At 35.6% G+C, this 18,177-nt stretch overlaps 1 protein-coding gene across 6 annotated transcripts in view; it reads left to right on the top strand.

Annotated features, from left to right (window-relative positions):
- Fancm (FA complementation group M) overlaps positions 1 to 18,177 on the top strand; it is a 255,915-nt gene that overhangs the window by 123,432 nt on the left and 114,306 nt on the right. For all 6 annotated transcript variants that reach the window (XM_081735480.1, XM_081735483.1, XM_081735478.1 and 3 more), the window contains 2 exons: positions 8,862 to 9,068; positions 12,652 to 12,760. In XM_081735480.1, the coding sequence (XP_081591606.1) occupies positions 8,862 to 9,068; positions 12,652 to 12,760 (316 nt within the window). The remainder of the gene's footprint in view (positions 1 to 8,861; positions 9,069 to 12,651; positions 12,761 to 18,177) is intronic.

The raw sequence follows: 18,177 nt of genomic DNA, 5'->3' as shown, positions 1-18,177 counted from the left end.
GTGATAGCGACCAAGATTATACACTCGTACAAACAAAAAAATCTTCTAAACCTATTTGGCAGATGAGAGTTAAGTTAAAATCTACTGCAATACTAAGCAACCGTTATGGTATTTCCGATCGCCCCACTGCGGCGATTGCATCAAGTGTTTTGCACGACTTTGGCGTTGTTACTGATTCAGATTCCTCCCATGTTATAGATAAGAACAAAATAAGGAGGGAAAAGCAAAATGTTAAGGCTGAATTGTGTAATAAATCAGACGAACTTCCACTGTTAGGTCTCTATTTAGATGGAAGAATGGACGACACGTTGGTGATAGAGCAAACTCATTCAAAAAGGTTTCGTAGAATTACTAAGGAAGAGCATTACTCGCTGATTCAAGAACCCGGCTCACTGTATGTTGGCCACGTTACTCCAGATTCTGGAAGCTCTGAAGATATTGTCAAGTCTGTAATTTCTTACCTGTCTGAGCGTGGTATTTCTCTTGAAAATCTAATTGTCATCGGATGTGATGGTACTGCTGTGAATACAGGTTGAAAAACTGGTCTGGTTCGCCGAGTTGAACTTCATTTGAGGAAACCTGTACAATGGGCAATTTGCCTACTTCATTTTAATGAGTTACCATTCCGCCACATGTTTGAGCACCTGGATGGCAAGACAACAGGGCCTAGTACTTCTAAAGGGCCAATCGGTGAAAAGTTAGTAGGCTGCCAAAAACTTCCGGTGGTTAACTTCCAGAGTATTAATTGTCAGATTCCAGAGATAGACAGAAACGTGCTTAGCAAAGATCAGCAATACCTACTTGATATATCAAAGGCAACAAAATCAGGAACCTGTAATGAAGATTTGGCTGTACGAGATCCTGGGCACTTATCACATTCGAGGTGGTTGACGAAAGCAAACAGAACTCTCAGATTGTACATTAGTGAAGAAAGCCCCTCACCTGAACTTCAAGAACTAGTTTTGTTTATATTAAAATCATACATGCAAATGTGGTTTACTATCAAAACAAGTAAACACTTTACAGACGGCCCGAAACTTGTTTACCAAGCAGTACAGTCTACCAGGTATTTGCCGAAACCTTTGCTTGATGTTGTCGACCCTGTGATCGAACGGAATGTTTTTTTCGCCCACCCAGAACACTTACTGTTAGCCATGACTCAAGATGACAGGAAACACATAAGAGAGCTCGGATTTCGATGAACTCTGAAGGCAAGGCAGAGAGATGCAAGAAGGAGAACAGTAAGAACATTCATGCCACCAAAAATCAACTTTAATGCGTATGGACTGTGAATTATCTTCTCCCTAATTGTTGGCAGAAATCAGAGACGACGAGATCAAATCGCACATGGGCAGTGACTCAATCCCTGACTGGAATATTAGTTTCAAGCAATTCCCAGTTCACACGCAGGCTGTTGAACGCTGTGTAAAACTCGTCACGGAAGCCTCAGGAAAAATTTGTGGAGCTGAATCACGAGATGCATTTATAGGAACTACTCTGCTGTCCAGATCATCTATGCCTAAATTCACCAGCAAATCAGTCTTTAAAGTACCTTCGGGTACAAAATAGAGAAGAGTACTAATGGACACTGGACAGGTTCAACTAACATGGACTATTTATTCAGAACTCTCTCTTTCTTTTTTTATAAAAGTAAATTTATTGGTAAAAACTACATTGTAACTTAAATAAATATTTAAGCTTTTTAAATATAGAGCAAGTCAAAAAGTACCATGCACGTTGTTACTGTTATCACCCATCATGTCACAGGACTATCTTTTTAGGTACTGTTTTTCTATAGCATTGGGATCATTGCGCAATGGGAAGTTGTTAATTTATTCGCATCTTAATAAAACACAATGTTCTTATGTTCAAAAATAAAAATACTGTAATTATTATGTTTAAAAACAGTATATTAAAGATATTTTTAAAAACTCGTAAAAATGTAACATTTTCAATATTTTGACAAATTTTAGGCCCTATGCGCGACCGGAAAATATCAACTGATCTAAACCAAATTAAAACACAATGTTTTTAGGCTCTATTTGAAGACGTTAAAAACTATTACATTACGAAAACATCTAATTCAAAAATTTAAAAAAATAATCTCAAAAATGACTTTTTTCATATTTTGTCAAACTTTAGGGTCTATGCGCGACCGAAAGATGTCAACCGATTTTGATAATTTTTTTTTTAAATTTTACTTTGTCTATATAATTCGCAACTTTTCTGCGCTATTACAACTTCGAAATAAAAAAAGGAGTTTTTTCGGCCCACCCTACTGTATATATTCCGTGAGGGTGATCTGCAGGACTTTTTTCTCATGAAAATCATAGTTGGCCACCACAATTGTCTGATCACGAGTAACTTTTACTGTCGTCAAACAAGTCTGAATATTTTCAGAGTATCAAGCGAAGAACAACCTCTTATTGAAGTTAAGATTTTTGATGGTAGTGCAGTTATTCATTTACTGGGAAGAGGTAATGGAACTACATTCCACGAGTATAGTAGTAATGGGGTGACTTGGCCTCACTTTTTGGCCCCTGGGTCCCTGCCTCAGGACCCATGGTCCCTGGCCGGGGTCAATGACCTAGGGGTACATAGGATCACCCCCTCTAAATTTTGGGAGGGGTACCTTGGCCCACCCCCTAAATTTTGGCAGGGGTACATAGGACCACCCCCCTTAAATTTTGGAAATTGCCAAATCTAAAAATTTGGTATGGTAGCCTAGGACCACAGTATGTACCTCTAACAGTATTGGGTGTCTATGTCGTTCCCTTTCATGGGTAAAAAATTGCCAAAAAGTCAAATTTCGGGGGTTTTTGACCTAATTTATCCCCTTGGATGAGGTGTTATTACCCTATATGGTTATATGGACGTATACAGGGGTCCATTACCTTTCATAAGACAAGGGTATATTAATGCACCCCTTGAAATTTTTGGGAGGGGTACCTTGGCCCACCCCTTCAATTTTGGAAATTGCCCAATTTCAACATTGGGTATTATAGTACAGGACCCTAATATGTACTATGATAAATTTGGGTGGTCCACCTCATTCCCTTTTAGGGGTACATAGGACCATCCCCCTTAAATTTTGGAAATTGCCCAATTTCAACATTGGGTATAATAGTATAGGACCCTAATATGTATTATGATAAATTTGGGTGGTCCACCTCATTCCCTTTTAGGGGTAAAAAATTGCCAAAAATTCAAATTTCGGGGGTTTTTGACCTAATTTATCCCCTTGGATGAGGTGTTATTACCCTATATAGTTATATGGGCGTATACAGGGGTCCATTACCTTTCATAAGACATGGGTATATTAATGCACCCCTTGAAAAATTTGGGAGGGGTACCATGGCCCACCCCTTAAATTTTGGAAATTGACCAATTTAAACATTTGGTATTATAGCACAGGACCCTAACATGTATCGTGATAAATTTGGGCGGTCCACCTCGTTTCCTTCTAGGGGTACAAAATTGCCAAAATATAAACGTAAGCAATACGTTGTACCACGTGTTTGGTCTTTTGGCCCAATTTAACCTCTTGGATGAGGTTCTATTACCTTATATGGTTATATGGTTATGTATAGGGGTCTATTCCCTATCATAAGACATAGGTACATTTGTGCACTCCTTTAAAAATTTGGGAGGGGTACTTTGGCCCACCCCTTAAATTTTGGAAATTGCCCAATTTAAACATTTGGTATTATAGTACCGGACCTTAACATGTATTATGATAAATTTGGGTGTTCCACCTCGTTCCCTTTTAGGGATACAAAATTGTCAAAAATATAAACGTAAGCAATACGTTGTACCACGTGTTTGGTCTTTTGGCCCAATTTATCCTCTTGGATGAGGTTCTATTACCTTATATGGTTATATGGTTATGTATAGGGGTCTATTCCCTATCATAAGACATAGGTACATTTGTGCACTCCTTTAAAATTTTTGGGAGGGGTACTTTGGCCCACCCCTTAAATTTTGGAAATTGCTCATTTTATATATTTGGTATTATAGTACCGGACCTTAACATGTATTATTATGATAAATTTGGGTGTTCCACCTCGTTCCCTTTTAGGGGTACGAAATTGCCAAATTTTAGTACAACCACGTGTTTGGTCTTTTGGCCCAATTTGTCCTCTTGGATGAGGTCCTATTACCTTATATGGTTATATGGTCATGTATAGGGGTCCATTACCTATCATAAGACATAGGTACATTTGTGCACTCTTTAAATTTTTTTGGGAGGGGTACTTTGGCCCACCCCTTAAATTTTGGAAATTGCTCATTTTATATATTTGGTATTATAGTACTGGACCCTAACATGTATTATGATAAATTTGGGTAGTTCACCTTGTTCCCTTTCATGCGTAAAAAAAATTGCCAAATTTTACTACAACCACGTGTTTGGTATTTTGGTTCACCCCTTGGATGAGGTCCTATTACCTTATATGATTATATGGTTATGTATATTGGTCCATTCCCTATTATAAGACATGGGTATATTGATGCACCCTTTAAAAAATTTGGGAGGGGTATCTTGACTCATCCACTCAGTTTTAGAAATTGATTAATATAAGCATTTGGTATCTTCGTACAGGTCTTCAATATGTACCACTATAAATTTGGATGGTCCACATCGTTCCCTTTCATGGGTAAAGAACTACCAAAAATCAAATTTCGGATGTTATTGACCCCTATTTAATACGTTATATGGTTTATTACCTCTATATGTTTATGTTCTCTTTTAAATTTGGGAATTATCAAATAATAAAATTCGGTAAACGTTTTCTAGGACCCATTGGTATTCCTCTTATGGCCAAATATTCAAAATTTAAAGGTTATTGACCGGCTTTATTATTGAATAAGTACAGGATTTATTACTTTTTCATAAGACACAGGTGTATTTGTGTACCAATCTTAAATTTTGGGAGGGGTACATTTCTTATTGTCATATCAATAATTGGTAATTGTTCTTTGGGTAAATCATTGTCAAATATGAGTATGATCACGTGATCAGTTATTAACCTATGATGGGATTAGGAGTCCAGGACATTGGTACATTTAAACTTTGTAGGATAATTTGAGAATGCGTCATTGATATTGATTATTACAGCCAAATATAAACGTAAGCAATACGATGTACCACGTGATTGACCTTGATGAGGTAGTGTACAGGGATTCATTTCCTTTGTTGTGGTACTTCTTAAGTTTGAGTACACACACTTCTAGAAAACAGTTGGTTCTACTCAGGTAAACAATTGACGGACATTATTGACCTTATTGAACATATAATAATATGATTAACTCTAAGACTTAGGTATATCAGGAGAAGTATTCTTTAAATTTGGGAATGGTGATAAACAGAATTTTAACATAAGGCGCGAAATTAGAAACAATACATTGAACTTTAGTCACAGCTCATAGTCTAAGATCATTGGTGGTGATTGATTTGAAATCTGATAGCTATCCTTATTGAATCTTATGACTCATAGACGAAAGGCAATACATGCTACAACACTGGCAAAGTTATTGTTAATGCAATTTGATTGGTTGATCACTATCTTTCCTGCAATCTGATTGGTTGATCACTATCTTTCGTGCAATCTGATTGGCTGATGATTTTCAAATCTTTGCTGTATTCAGTTTTAAGTTTTTGTTTAACATTTAAAAAATCTTGGTTTCGTTCAACATTTTGCACTCACTGATAAATATGATCAAAACCGTTTATTTGTTAATCGAATAGTTAAAAACCGGATAAAGTTTGACGGTTAACCGTGAAACGTAAAATTTTTTTAGTATGAAATTTTTTTTGCTTGAAATTTTTTTGTTTGAAAATTTTTTCGTTTCCAAATTTTTTGTTTCAAAATTTTGTTTGAGATTTTTTCGTTTGAAATTTTTGTTTGAAAATTTTTTCGTTTGAAATTTTTTGTTTGAAAATTTTTGTTCGAAAATTTTGTTTAAAATTTTTTGTTTAAAATTTTTCGTTTCCAAATTTTTTGTTTGAAATTTTTTGTTTCAAAATTTTGTTTGAAATTTTTTCGCTTCAAATTTTTGTTTGAATTTTTTTTGGTTTGAAATTTTTTGTTTGAATTTTTTTTCGTTTCAAAATTTTGTTTCAAAGATTTTTGTTTGAAATTTTTGTTTCAAAGTTTGAGTTGACATTTTTAAAAGATTGTGCACCTATTAGTAAAGAACCGGAACTGTTTAGAACAAAAACCTTTGACAACATTGTGGTGCAATAGTACACGTCAGAACCTGGGGTTGTACTTGAAATGAAAAAACACAATTCATTGAAATGGATCATTTTATTACACTCCACATACATCCAGACTCACTTACCCGCCCACTCCCTCGTTTCCAAACCTGTTTGTGCCTCCAACTTCTGATTTGGAGCATTTTTAAACTCCTTATTTTGTTATCAATTGTCGTGCTTCAAGGTGTGTAACTCACTTGTTTGTGCTCTTTAAACGGAGGAAGATACCAACCACGGTATGTGGGAGGGGAAATAACAATCTCCGGTATCGTAAATTCACAACAATGATTCGTCTCTTTCATTTACCACTGGTTTGCGGGCTAATTTTAAAGGGTTTTTATTTCGCGTAAAATGCACCATTTTATTTCTGCATTCTGTTCGTACACACATTCTTTACAGAATCGTGACTATGCGGATTAGCAATTTTTTGGCAAAATTCCATCTAATCTGGCCTAAATTTGTGTAACAAATCTAAGACGCACCTTGATTTTGGAGGCAAAATAGTCGACAAAAAAGTGCATCTTAGAATCGCGTAAATACGGTATGTGAGAGTTTCTATTTGGCTCTTCTAATTCTTTTCTTTGTGTAGCTTACGCACTTCATTTTTAACTTATGCTAGAATTAAACAATTATTAGTAATGTAGAAAAATAAACACACTGCTGAACAAGACTGCACTTATCCAATATAAAAACACATTTACACGTGACGTTTCGATCTTCTAGCCAAGATCCCCATCAGAGTGTACGTCTGATGAGGATCTTGGCTAGAAGATCGAAACGTCACGTGTAAATGTCTTTATATTAAATAAGTGCAGTCTTGTGCAGCAGTGTGTTTATTTTTCTGATTTTATTCGCAAGACGTATGACTATGATTGTGTGTCAATTAGTAATGTAATAGGTTATTATGTGTATAACCATTGAAATATATCACAGTTCAAATTCTTTGAGAGTTAACGGTTGTATATGGTCCCTACATTTCCGAAAAATTAATTTGTCGTAATTGTTTATCTTTTGTTTGTTGCTAGGTCTAGCTCCAGGTAGAAGACGATTTTGGGAAAATACCAAATCTTGACAACACTTCTAAATTTTGTATTTTAGCCGTGTAGTTTAACCTCATATGCATGTTTGATCATTAACCGTCAAAGAATTTGAGTTGTAGTGTAATTCAATAGTTAGGTACTTAACTATTTGTTACATTACTAATTATCGTTTAATTTTAACCCAAGTTAAGTACACAAGTTACATGAAGATAAAAAACAGCAGAACCTAAGAGGGACTCTCAGATTCTTTACAGCAGTTTATTAGTATATAATATAGTAGGACTTTATTAATATGACATTATTAGTATATACAAAAGGATTGTTTGATTATGTGTTCTTTTCGTAAAGAAACCACTTAAACTCAAAAACTTGTTACGGGCAGCTCTATTATACTTATTTGCTCATTTTCTTTGTAATAATAAGTATCGTGTGGTATACTTACAATAAAAGTCCTTTATTGTCTTTCTCATTTTAGAATGGATTTAATCGAGGTATACAAGTTTTTTTTAACAACTTATTATAGTGTACTGTTTAATGAAATTAGATGTAAAGATATATTACTTCAATGTCGCGCGTTCTGTTTGGTTTGCAAAATGTAGACGTTATGTCCTATAGGGGAAACAAATTGGAAGATAAATGCTAGTTCAGTGATCATGTAATGTGAGCATATGAGGAAAGGAGAGAACACACTACCACAATTTTGTCCGTCACAAACTTGCGACATAGGATCGAACTAGAAATAAGCCTTTATGCTCCCTCTAGTGTAATTTTACAAATAGTACGAGCAATAAAGTAAGGGAAAATTTATCCTCATAAGCAATGCCTGTTTTTGCTATTAAAACAGAAGCTAAATCAGGAGGGAATTCTTGTCCAGTCATTCTATTCATTCTGAAAGGCTGCTTTCGTAATTGCACTGGAAATGACAACCATGATTTTAATTTCAGACTTTCCAATTCCTTAAGTAGTAGTAGTAGTAACCACAACAACAACAACAACTACAACAACTACTACTACTACTACTACTACTACTACAACTACAACTACTACAATTATTATTATTATTATTATTATTATTATTATTATTATTATTATTATTATTATTATTATTATTATTATTATTATTATTATTATTATTATAACAACAACTCAAAGTTAAGATCCTCAAGTAAAGTTGTTTAAAGTGTTTAACATTCCTTTCTAGCACGACTCAATATAGAGATTTACAGCTTCCCTACCGAGGATCGAACCTCGATCAACATGAACAGAAGTTTCGCGTGCTAACCACTCAGCTATGAGGGCATTAACGGTAACCTTGGGTGTAAATTATGTATTCAAGGAATATGGTTTACTGCAACTCAAAAATGTTGTTCCTATATTGTTAATATTAGATTTCTATTTCATTGTCATAGTTTGAGCAAAGTATATTTATCATAGCATTCCGATATCCAAATGAAATATGTTAATTTTATTTCTTAATGGTTTCAGCTCAGCTTTTAAAACTGTACTTTTTTTAAACTTGTAATTACTTATGTCCTTTTTCTAAAACTTGAATATATTTCTCTTAGGTATTGCAGAAGTTCAGAAATGGAGACTATAATACGTTAATTTCGACGTGTGTAGGCGAAGAAGGCTTAGATATAGGAGAAGTAGATCTTATTATTTGTTACGACGCAAGTAAATCTCCCATTAGAATGGTTCAAAGGATGGGACGAACTGGTCGCAAGCGAGATGGTCGAATCGTTGTATTACTAACACAAGGAAAAGAATTGAAGGTAGGTAAATGTATACTTTTATGAATGGTGCAAATTGCAGAAGTTCAGAAATGGAGACTATAATACGTTAATTTCGACGTGTGTAGGCGAAGAAGGCTTAGATATAGGAGAAGTAGATCTTATTATTTGTTACAACGCAAGTAAATCTCCCATTAGAATGGTTCAAAAGATGGGACGAACTGGTCGCAAGCAAGATGGTCAAATCGTTGTATTACTAACACAAGGGAAAGAATTGAAGGTGACTGATTATGTACTTTTATGAATGGTGTATCTAACCATCACCAGCTTGATTTTTCTTTTCTGAATATTGAGTATAAAACAGACGTAACTATAGTAGTCGCGCTCAGTCGTGAAGCTTGGGCTCTAAACCAATCATAGAAATATTTCGCTTGAGCTCCAACACATCGGAAAACTTCGGTACAATTCGTGGAGTCGCTTCCCGAGCGCGCACGTGGGGAAACGTCAAACAGCTGAAATTCACCAACAACGTTGCCAAACATATAAGACAGTTAAAAAAAAAAAAAGATAGAAAAGAAAAACATCTTACCTATTCCAGAGGGACAGCAAGTTGTTCTTCCTCTTCATCCTCTTGTCCATCTTCGTTTGTTTCTACGTAAACTTCGCTCTCCGTATCGCTGTCTTCTAAATTTATAATAATATTTTCCATTGTGCTATCAGCAACCACTTCGAGACGAAAATCTTCGTTTTGTAGTTTTTCAGCGTGACCAACACATGTCTCCCACTGATGTATAGATACGCTGTCCAAAGCAATATTTACGAGATTTTCTACATCGTTTAGCCTAAACGTGTTGTTTTTGTCTGCAATCGATCTCTTCACTTGTGCCCATATCATCTCTATTGGGTTGTAGTGGCAATGATAGGGAGGCAGTCTGATTACAGTGTGCCCAAAACTTGACGCAATTTCGTCCAATTCGTACATTTTAATGCGAGGTTTGGACATCTGTACAATTTTCAAAAGCTCAACACGGGTTTGCTTCGGATCGTGTGGAATATTGTTTTTTGATAACCACTCAATTATGTCATTTTTCTTTGTATTCGTAGTTGGCGATCTATTCAAGATTACTGAGTGGTAACTCGCGTTGTCCATCACAATTACAGCATTTTTCACCTCTAAGTCATGTAACTTATTAAGAAAGTTTAAAAACCATTCCTTGAAAACAGCTGCATTCATTTCATGGTGGTAGTCAGCAGAGTTCTGTTTTCCGCGGAAAACTAATTTGCATCCTGGCACAAATCCCCTTTTCCCGGAACCCACATGGCACACTATTATTCTTTTTCCTTTTCCCACAGGCACGTTCAAACCACCTTTTCCGTCTTCGTCTTGCCACACCTTGGAATGAGAGTGGTTTTTGTGCACAAATGTCTCATCAAGGTAAAATATCTCCCGCCCCTCTTCTCTTGCCTTGCAGATTTTGCGTAAAAATGTTACACGCGAAGCCGCAATATCGTTCCTTTCAAGAAGGTACTTTCGACCATCTTTTGTATTCCGGTAATGGAAACCCATTGACTTCAAAATGGAACGTAAGGACGTTGCTTTCCCCTTAAAGTTAATTTCACTCCTCATATCACGAAGAAGTTTATCCACAGTAGAATACTCACCCTTCTCATAGTAATGGAATATTCTCCTCCGAAGAACATTTTTATCAAAATCATCCAGATCAGTGATAACTGGTCTTCTGTTTATTCGTTTCCTTGGAGAAACGAAGGATGTTTCACCTCTTGAAGCTTGCGCTCCCTTTGCCTCTCCAGTTATGCGTTGAACAGAGCTCCTGCTTACCCCACAAGCTTCTGCAGTTCTCTCCTGCACTTTGTTTATGTTGATTAGAGGAGCTCCTGCTTTGGCTTCTTTTTTAAAAAACTGGAGAACACTATATACAATAGATCTCCCTTGCTTGTGAATCACCTTCTTATTGTTTCTAATATCACTCATATTGCATATCCCAAGAACAGAACAGGAACCCAAGGTGAAAAAGGGAATAAACGAATTCAGTAACAAGTACGCGTATAAGAGTATACACGTATATCACATATACACAGAGGCACACGAAAACACTTAAAAATTACCAATAATAACACTGCACAACAATAACCACTATAACAATTCTTCTAAAACGGTAACAATAACGCGAATAGTAACAACAAAAATATAACGCAACAATAAACAATTAACAAAACGAAACTTGGCGCCAATCCGACAACACTGTACTCTCGGGAGATGTCTTCCGTGTAGAGCGAGAGACGACACTGACAAAATGTGATGGGTGGGGGTTGACGACCGAAACACACCCTCGCGTTCTATTGGGTGGTGAAATCGGCAGATCTAGGTCAAGCATCACGACTCGGCGCGACTACTATAGTAGAGGTATAATAAATTTAACTAGTAGAGGTAATTAATCTATCATAAAATAGACTATATGACCTAGAGAGATAAGTTTGAAAAATCTCGTATGGATATAAAGAATGTGAAAGCAACTGAAGAGCATAATTTACAAATTGAGTTTATTAAGAATATTGAAGGAAAGAAACGAATAATAAAATACGAGGGTCGTTTGGAAAGAGGACAAGTTTCCAGCACGAGGGCGAGAGTGATGGACAACTCCGTTCGTGAGGGCGAGAGACACCTTTCACTGCGAGGTGGAGGGTGTGCGAGGGTGATGGACAATTCCCTTCACGAGGGCGAGGGTGAGTGAGGTCGAAGTAAAATCAACATCTATGGCATACCAGCCATGCCTGCCACTTATTGCCTACCTTAAAATGCCATTTTGAATTTAGTAGCGTTCATTGCTACTTGTAAGGTAAAGCATGACGCCGTCCTCCCAGTTGAGTATTTTTTCCCACCTTCTGAAAGAAAGATCTGTCTTTTAGTAACCTAGTTCTTTAATATGTAGAATATATTGTTTAGTATTTGTTGGCATCCTTAAGATAATTTGTTTGATTTTGTTTCTAGTAAGGGTACTAAATACTGATTGTCAGACTTATATACCTTTTCATATGTCAAAATTTACTTAAATTTTAGAAAGAAAGAGGAAGTCCTCGTTGACCTAATGTTCTCATTTATTTGAGTTTGCCAGTGCGTTTACTATGGTTAAAGAGGACATGATTTATTGTTATTATTATTATTATTATTATTATTATTGAGAATATTTTATTTCAACTCATAAGAAAATATAAAAAGGGAATTTTTTGGCGCAGGCGATCTATCGTTGATATAACTGGGCAGCCTCTGACTAGGTATGGAAATCTGTTTGCATATTGAAATGAAGCTGATGGGAATCGGTTGTTGTGTTTCAGTAATATTTTTGGGAAAAATCAAAGAGATAAAGTTACATATTCATTTCCGAGTTCGAGATTTTCATTATTTTGAAAATAATTTTAGGAATTGTTGTCCTTTCGTATCAAGTAACTTTTGATTTAAACTATTAATATCTTTGTAAAAACTGGGTTAAAAGAAATAGAGAATTTTCGTGTACTTAATTGTGTTATTAGATTTAACATTGGTTAAAACAACTTTGAAACTAAAATTTAAGTCTTGTTGACTAAAACAAATTATTTACACTTCCAGAACTACAAGCAGTCATTATATCAAAAGAAGTGCCTCAATCAAAATATGATGCATCCTAATAAATTGAAGCCGTTTCTTCTGAGGAGCACTCCTAGAATGATCCCAGAAGGTAATTATTTGAAAATTGAAAAACTCGTTCTATGAAGAGTCAGGTAAATATTTCTTTTGCACAATACGGTGAGATCTCCATAATCTTTTTATGTTAACAGAAATTCTGTTTTGAACATTTATTAGTTCTTTATATCGATTTAAGTCTCACTGTTTACTGTGAGTAGCGTAAGAAAACCAACAACTCAAACTAATCATCATACAGTAAAAGTGAATTAACTGTATCAAAATACAATGCAACAGCAAATTTTCCATATATGACATCTTTCTATACTGAAATACTGGAAAGTGGGCTTTGTGAGGACCAAAATTGTGTGCTAAGGTTTTCTTGGGATTTTCTAGTTTCCTTCCACTTTCGTCATTTCACCATTACCATTGTATTACTCTAAGTAGTGTCATAAAGACATTAAGTTCAAATAGAACTAGAAGTAATACCGGGAAGTATAGGTATATACCGCAATCCCAGAGAAATCAAACATTTTGTTGAAAAACAATAACAATATTTTATTTCAATTAACGTCTGTGGCTGCCTGATTTTTGTTAGTAACTGAGAAGGAAAAATACATAGCCAGCTAAGACAATATCTGAACAGTCGAGCCCAACCGAAAACGCTCGATAATGATTCGATATATGTTAGTATTTGACAAGGCGAGCCTACGGCTCTGAAATATATATATATATGTTACTTAATTTCCTCCAAGAACTAGTACGCGATGTGGTCTGCTCACCAATTCTTTAGATTTAATATATTTTCTGCTAATTAGCTAATTACAAAAATGAAAATTCAATATATATATATTATTATTACCTAGTATTTTAGAAGATTATATATATGCATACGTATTATTTAAGAGGTTCCATTTACTGGCTAAATATAATCGCATCCAGTACCTTGCACAACAAACCAAGTACGTTACCAGTCTCCATTCACAATAACAAATAGCCCTAAATTATTCTTTCCAATTATAAAAAACTTTCTATTATGTGCTATCACTATTCTGGGACTAATATTCAATGGTAATTAATGGTGTTGAACCCAGGGCTCTTATCATTCAAATGCAAGACGTAACCAGCCACCTCTCGCCCACAATATATAACCATCAAATCAATTACTCAGTACTAAATAGTACTAGTTTTTAAACAAGCCTTTTAGTGGATTAAACAACTAATAACGACGAGCAGAAAGTAACTCTCCCACTCCGTAATAATCGCCTTAAAAATAGAGCAAACATTAACGAACGAATGCTGGTGATGACTCCCAGATACTTTTTATTATTTTTTTTTCTTTCTACTCTTGTGTTATATTCCCTTTTATTTTAACAGCCACAAAACCAGAAGTTTCGAGTCTTGAATAAACGTAAATAGCATTTATAATGATAACTGTATTAGTGACTTCAATATTACTTTTCGTTTATATTATTTTTTTTAAAACATGTTTCAACAAGAATTGTATGTTACGAACGTTCATTTTGACTCAAAAATCTGATTCCGTACTTTCCCTTAGTATTACCTGTTTTACACTGCAACGAGGCATTCGTAGCAGCCAGGCAGCTAGGAGGCAGCTTACGTCATCGCGCGAAGCACGCACGAGTCCTTCAAGGGGCGTGGCTACCTTCGAACACAGATACAACTGCCAACGTAACAGCTGGTGGTTCGGAATAAACAACTCATAGCCTCAGTGCCCAGAGCGAACGGAGAATAAAGTATGCTTGAAGATTTTCTTTTCCATTTTTTTTATAGGAATCAATAAATTTCGCTACATATAAAGTTAACCGGTCCCTCCAAAATTTACCAACATAAAAAGAAATTTATTGATTACGTGGAAGAATTTAAGTTTCATATATATATTTACAAATATAAATAATTTAACTCAGAACAACAATAACACAATAACATAGTTTGTAATAGTTAAATACTTTTACACCCATTATTCGTTTTGAAGATCGTAATATCTTTATGGAAATTTAATTGATTTCTGATAAAGTAAGGAAGTGATGTAACTTACAGTGACGCCGACTATTTTCTATCCAACATAAGAATTACAAATTATGTAAGAATTCCGGAGTTTCGTTCCTTTATGTCGGAGAACGTAGCTACTGCGAACAACCGTACAACGCTTAGGACCAGGAAAACATTTTACAGGCGCCTGTAAATATAAAAGTTTGAACACAGTATGATAGGTATAACAATATTTCCTTAGTCTAAGCTACACAAATTACATTAGCTCACATTAGGTACAACAGTTCGTGGTGGAATATATTTCTTTACAAACATAACATGTCTTTTTATACGAACACTCGGATCTTGTACCAGTACAAGCCAGACAGTGTTTCTGGTGGGGTAACTTAATATTTTATAAGGACCAGCGAATTGGGTTGCGAATTTAGGGTTAAAGTTCTTTTCTATCTAAGATTCCAAGGTCACAAATCCACTGTACATCCAGAGGCGTAAACAATTTTCTCCCTAAATAAATTTCACTCGGAGCTTTACCAGTCAGACTACTTTGACTCGCGTTAATGGTAAATTGTACTTGATCTAATAATTGGGCCCATTTCCTTTGACATCTATTAACGTACAATTTCAAAATAGCCTTTACAGAACGAATTCCCCTTTCCGTGATATTACTGGAAGGGTTATAAGGAGAGGTTTTAATATCCTTTACACCTACACTATAAAGAAAATGCTTGAAGTATTGGCTAGAGAAATAGCTAGCTCCATCATGCACAACCTTGTTACAAAACCCGTATGAATAGAATAATTTATTCAATTTTTCATAGATTACCTTAGAAGTTATATTTCTTAGAGGTTCTAAAAATATAAACCGACTGGCTGCATCCATAATAACTAATATATAGTTATAACCATAACTAGTAGGCCATCTACCCGCTACGTCCAAATACCAAGCATTATTGGGCTGAGTTATAATAGGAGCGTAATATTTTCCGACTAATTTTGTATTCCTATCTTTGCATCGCTGACATACATCACACCGTTTCACATAATCCCTAATCTGCTCTATCATTCCCGGCCAGTTAAATCTGGTAGCTATTTTATTAAGTTTTATAAAATAATTGGTGAGAGCCACTGACAATTTGATCATGAAAATATTCAATAATAGTACCTTGTAAATTTTCAGGAACAACAGCTCTAAGTCCCCCATTAACCTTTCCTTTTGTTTCCTTTAATAAAACCTTATCCTTTAATAGGTAACCATTAACATGTTCCTTCCTTTCTATCTTCTCTATTATCTCTCTTAACCTAGGATCATCTCGCTGCTGTTGAGCCAATGGTTTATTTAACAAAGGTAACTGCCAAAAGTTGGCATAATTTACAAAAACCTGTTTTCCATCATGTGATTGAAGTTCTAGCATAGAATTATCAACGGGCTCATAATCTAAATAGTTGTACATCCTACTGAAAAAGTCGGCGACTTGATTGGCCTTACTGCGCAAATGGATTATCTTAAACTGAAATTTACTTACGGTCTCAATTAACGTCCTATATTTTTTTTGTCTTTTGTGATTATGTAATAACCACTTCAAGGACCTATTGTCACAGTATACTGTAAAAGGAGAATGTAAAAACATTTCAAATTTATTAAGAGCCACAATCAATGCATTCATTTCAAGTTCGTATATATTCTTACTCCAGTGAGCTTCAGGAATCATTTTTGAATGGAAATACACAGGACGCAATAACCCATCTTCAGAGTATTGACTGAGTATACAGCTATGGGCTTTCATTGAAGAATCGATATGCAAGACAAAGCTACTATTAAAATCAGGCACTTTTAACAAAATATGATTAGCGAAAGCTTCCTTTATTTTCTTCAAAATTCTGTTTTCCTGTTCCCCCCACCTAAAGGGTGTTTTTTCAGATCTTAATTTATTTAAAGGATTCACTAACTCTCCATAATTGGGTATAAACCTCTTGTAATAATTACGAAGACCTAATATTTGTGACAAAGCTCTTCTATTTTTAGGCCGTGGAATGTCATTAATAGCTTGCAATCGATCCTTATCGATAAACATATTGCCCCCTCTAAATTCAAAACCCAAATACTTGATATTAGTTTGGAAAAGGCTCGTCTTCTTTGGAGATACAGTGATACCCCGTTGTCTTAACCTATCTTAACACTTGCTCAAGTATTTTCTTATGTTTCTCTAGGTCATCAGTATGTGTTAGGAGATCATAATATATATCAAAATATTCTCCTACAATGCCTTTAAACACTTTTTGCATCAAACTACTTAATATAAATCCACTATTTATGAAACCCATTGGCAAACATCTATGCCTAAGTAACCTGCGTGGAGTCGCAAAAGTGGTATAGACTTTACCATCATCCATGAGTCGGCATTGATTAAATGCTGATTTTACATCGAGCTTTGATATAATTTTATGTTTCCCTAGATTTGCAATACAAGTATCAACCTGAGGACTCGGAAAAGCATTTATAATAACCCTAGAATTAATATCGCCGTAATTAATAACAAGCCGTTTAGATTTATCCTTGTTAACTACAAGGAAACAAGGCGAGACAAAAGGAGAAGTATCAACCTCTTCAACCACACCCATTTCAATTAATTCATCAACACACTTTTCGAGTTCGGCAAGTTTATCTTTTGGCAACTGATACGGCCAAACATGACACAAGGGGATTTATCCCTTATCTGAATTTGATATCTAAAATTTTTCACTTCTCCCAATCTATCCGTTATTACGTCATCATAATTATTCATAAGGTTTACAATATATTCATTTAAACTAGGAAATTGTTTATGTAATTCAGGGGAAATAATTATATTACCTTTTTCCGAATCATGCTGGTTGGCATCAAAGCATGATTGACCCTTGGCTTCATGTCCCTTCAGTTGTAGCTCAGGTTGGTCCAGCTGATAATTTGGGAACACCCCTGGTGACTCGGTTTCAAAAATCCCACGCTGCTCCTGACACCCTGTAGACCAACGCTGATTTTCGGAACGCCTCGTTGAATTATGCTGTGGCAGATTCGATGAACGGTTCATTGTAGTATAATCCTGTACACCAATTGGGATGTTTGAACCAGACACCTTGAAGTTACTGGAAGACCCCTCCGGTGAATCCGCCACTGGACGCCGCTGCACCGAAATATCATTGGAAAACCCGCCATAGGACTCGTCCTGGGACTGCTTGGCTCCCTTAGTTCTGCTCCGAGCAAATTGCCTGGACTTCTTTGGAATCGCACCCTTCGACTGCATACATGACTGCGAACCATGAGACCCAGCACGAAGTTGACCATTCTCGTGACCATCCATCAGTTGACAATACATAGGGCCTGTATCCCCTCTTGCCCCAAGTCCAAGGTGGCGTGGTGGACCGGGATCCGATAAGGAGACCCTACAAGTAGAAACATTACTCGGCAGAAAACGATTATTT

Source organism: Thermobia domestica, chromosome 13 (genome assembly GCF_964235325.1).
Source record: "Thermobia domestica chromosome 13, izTheDome1.hap1.1, whole genome shotgun sequence".
Lineage (NCBI taxonomy): Eukaryota > Metazoa > Arthropoda > Insecta > Zygentoma > Lepismatidae > Thermobia > Thermobia domestica.
The sequence above is the reverse complement of the archived record's forward strand: the minus strand, read 5'-3'. Positions and strand labels throughout refer to the sequence as shown.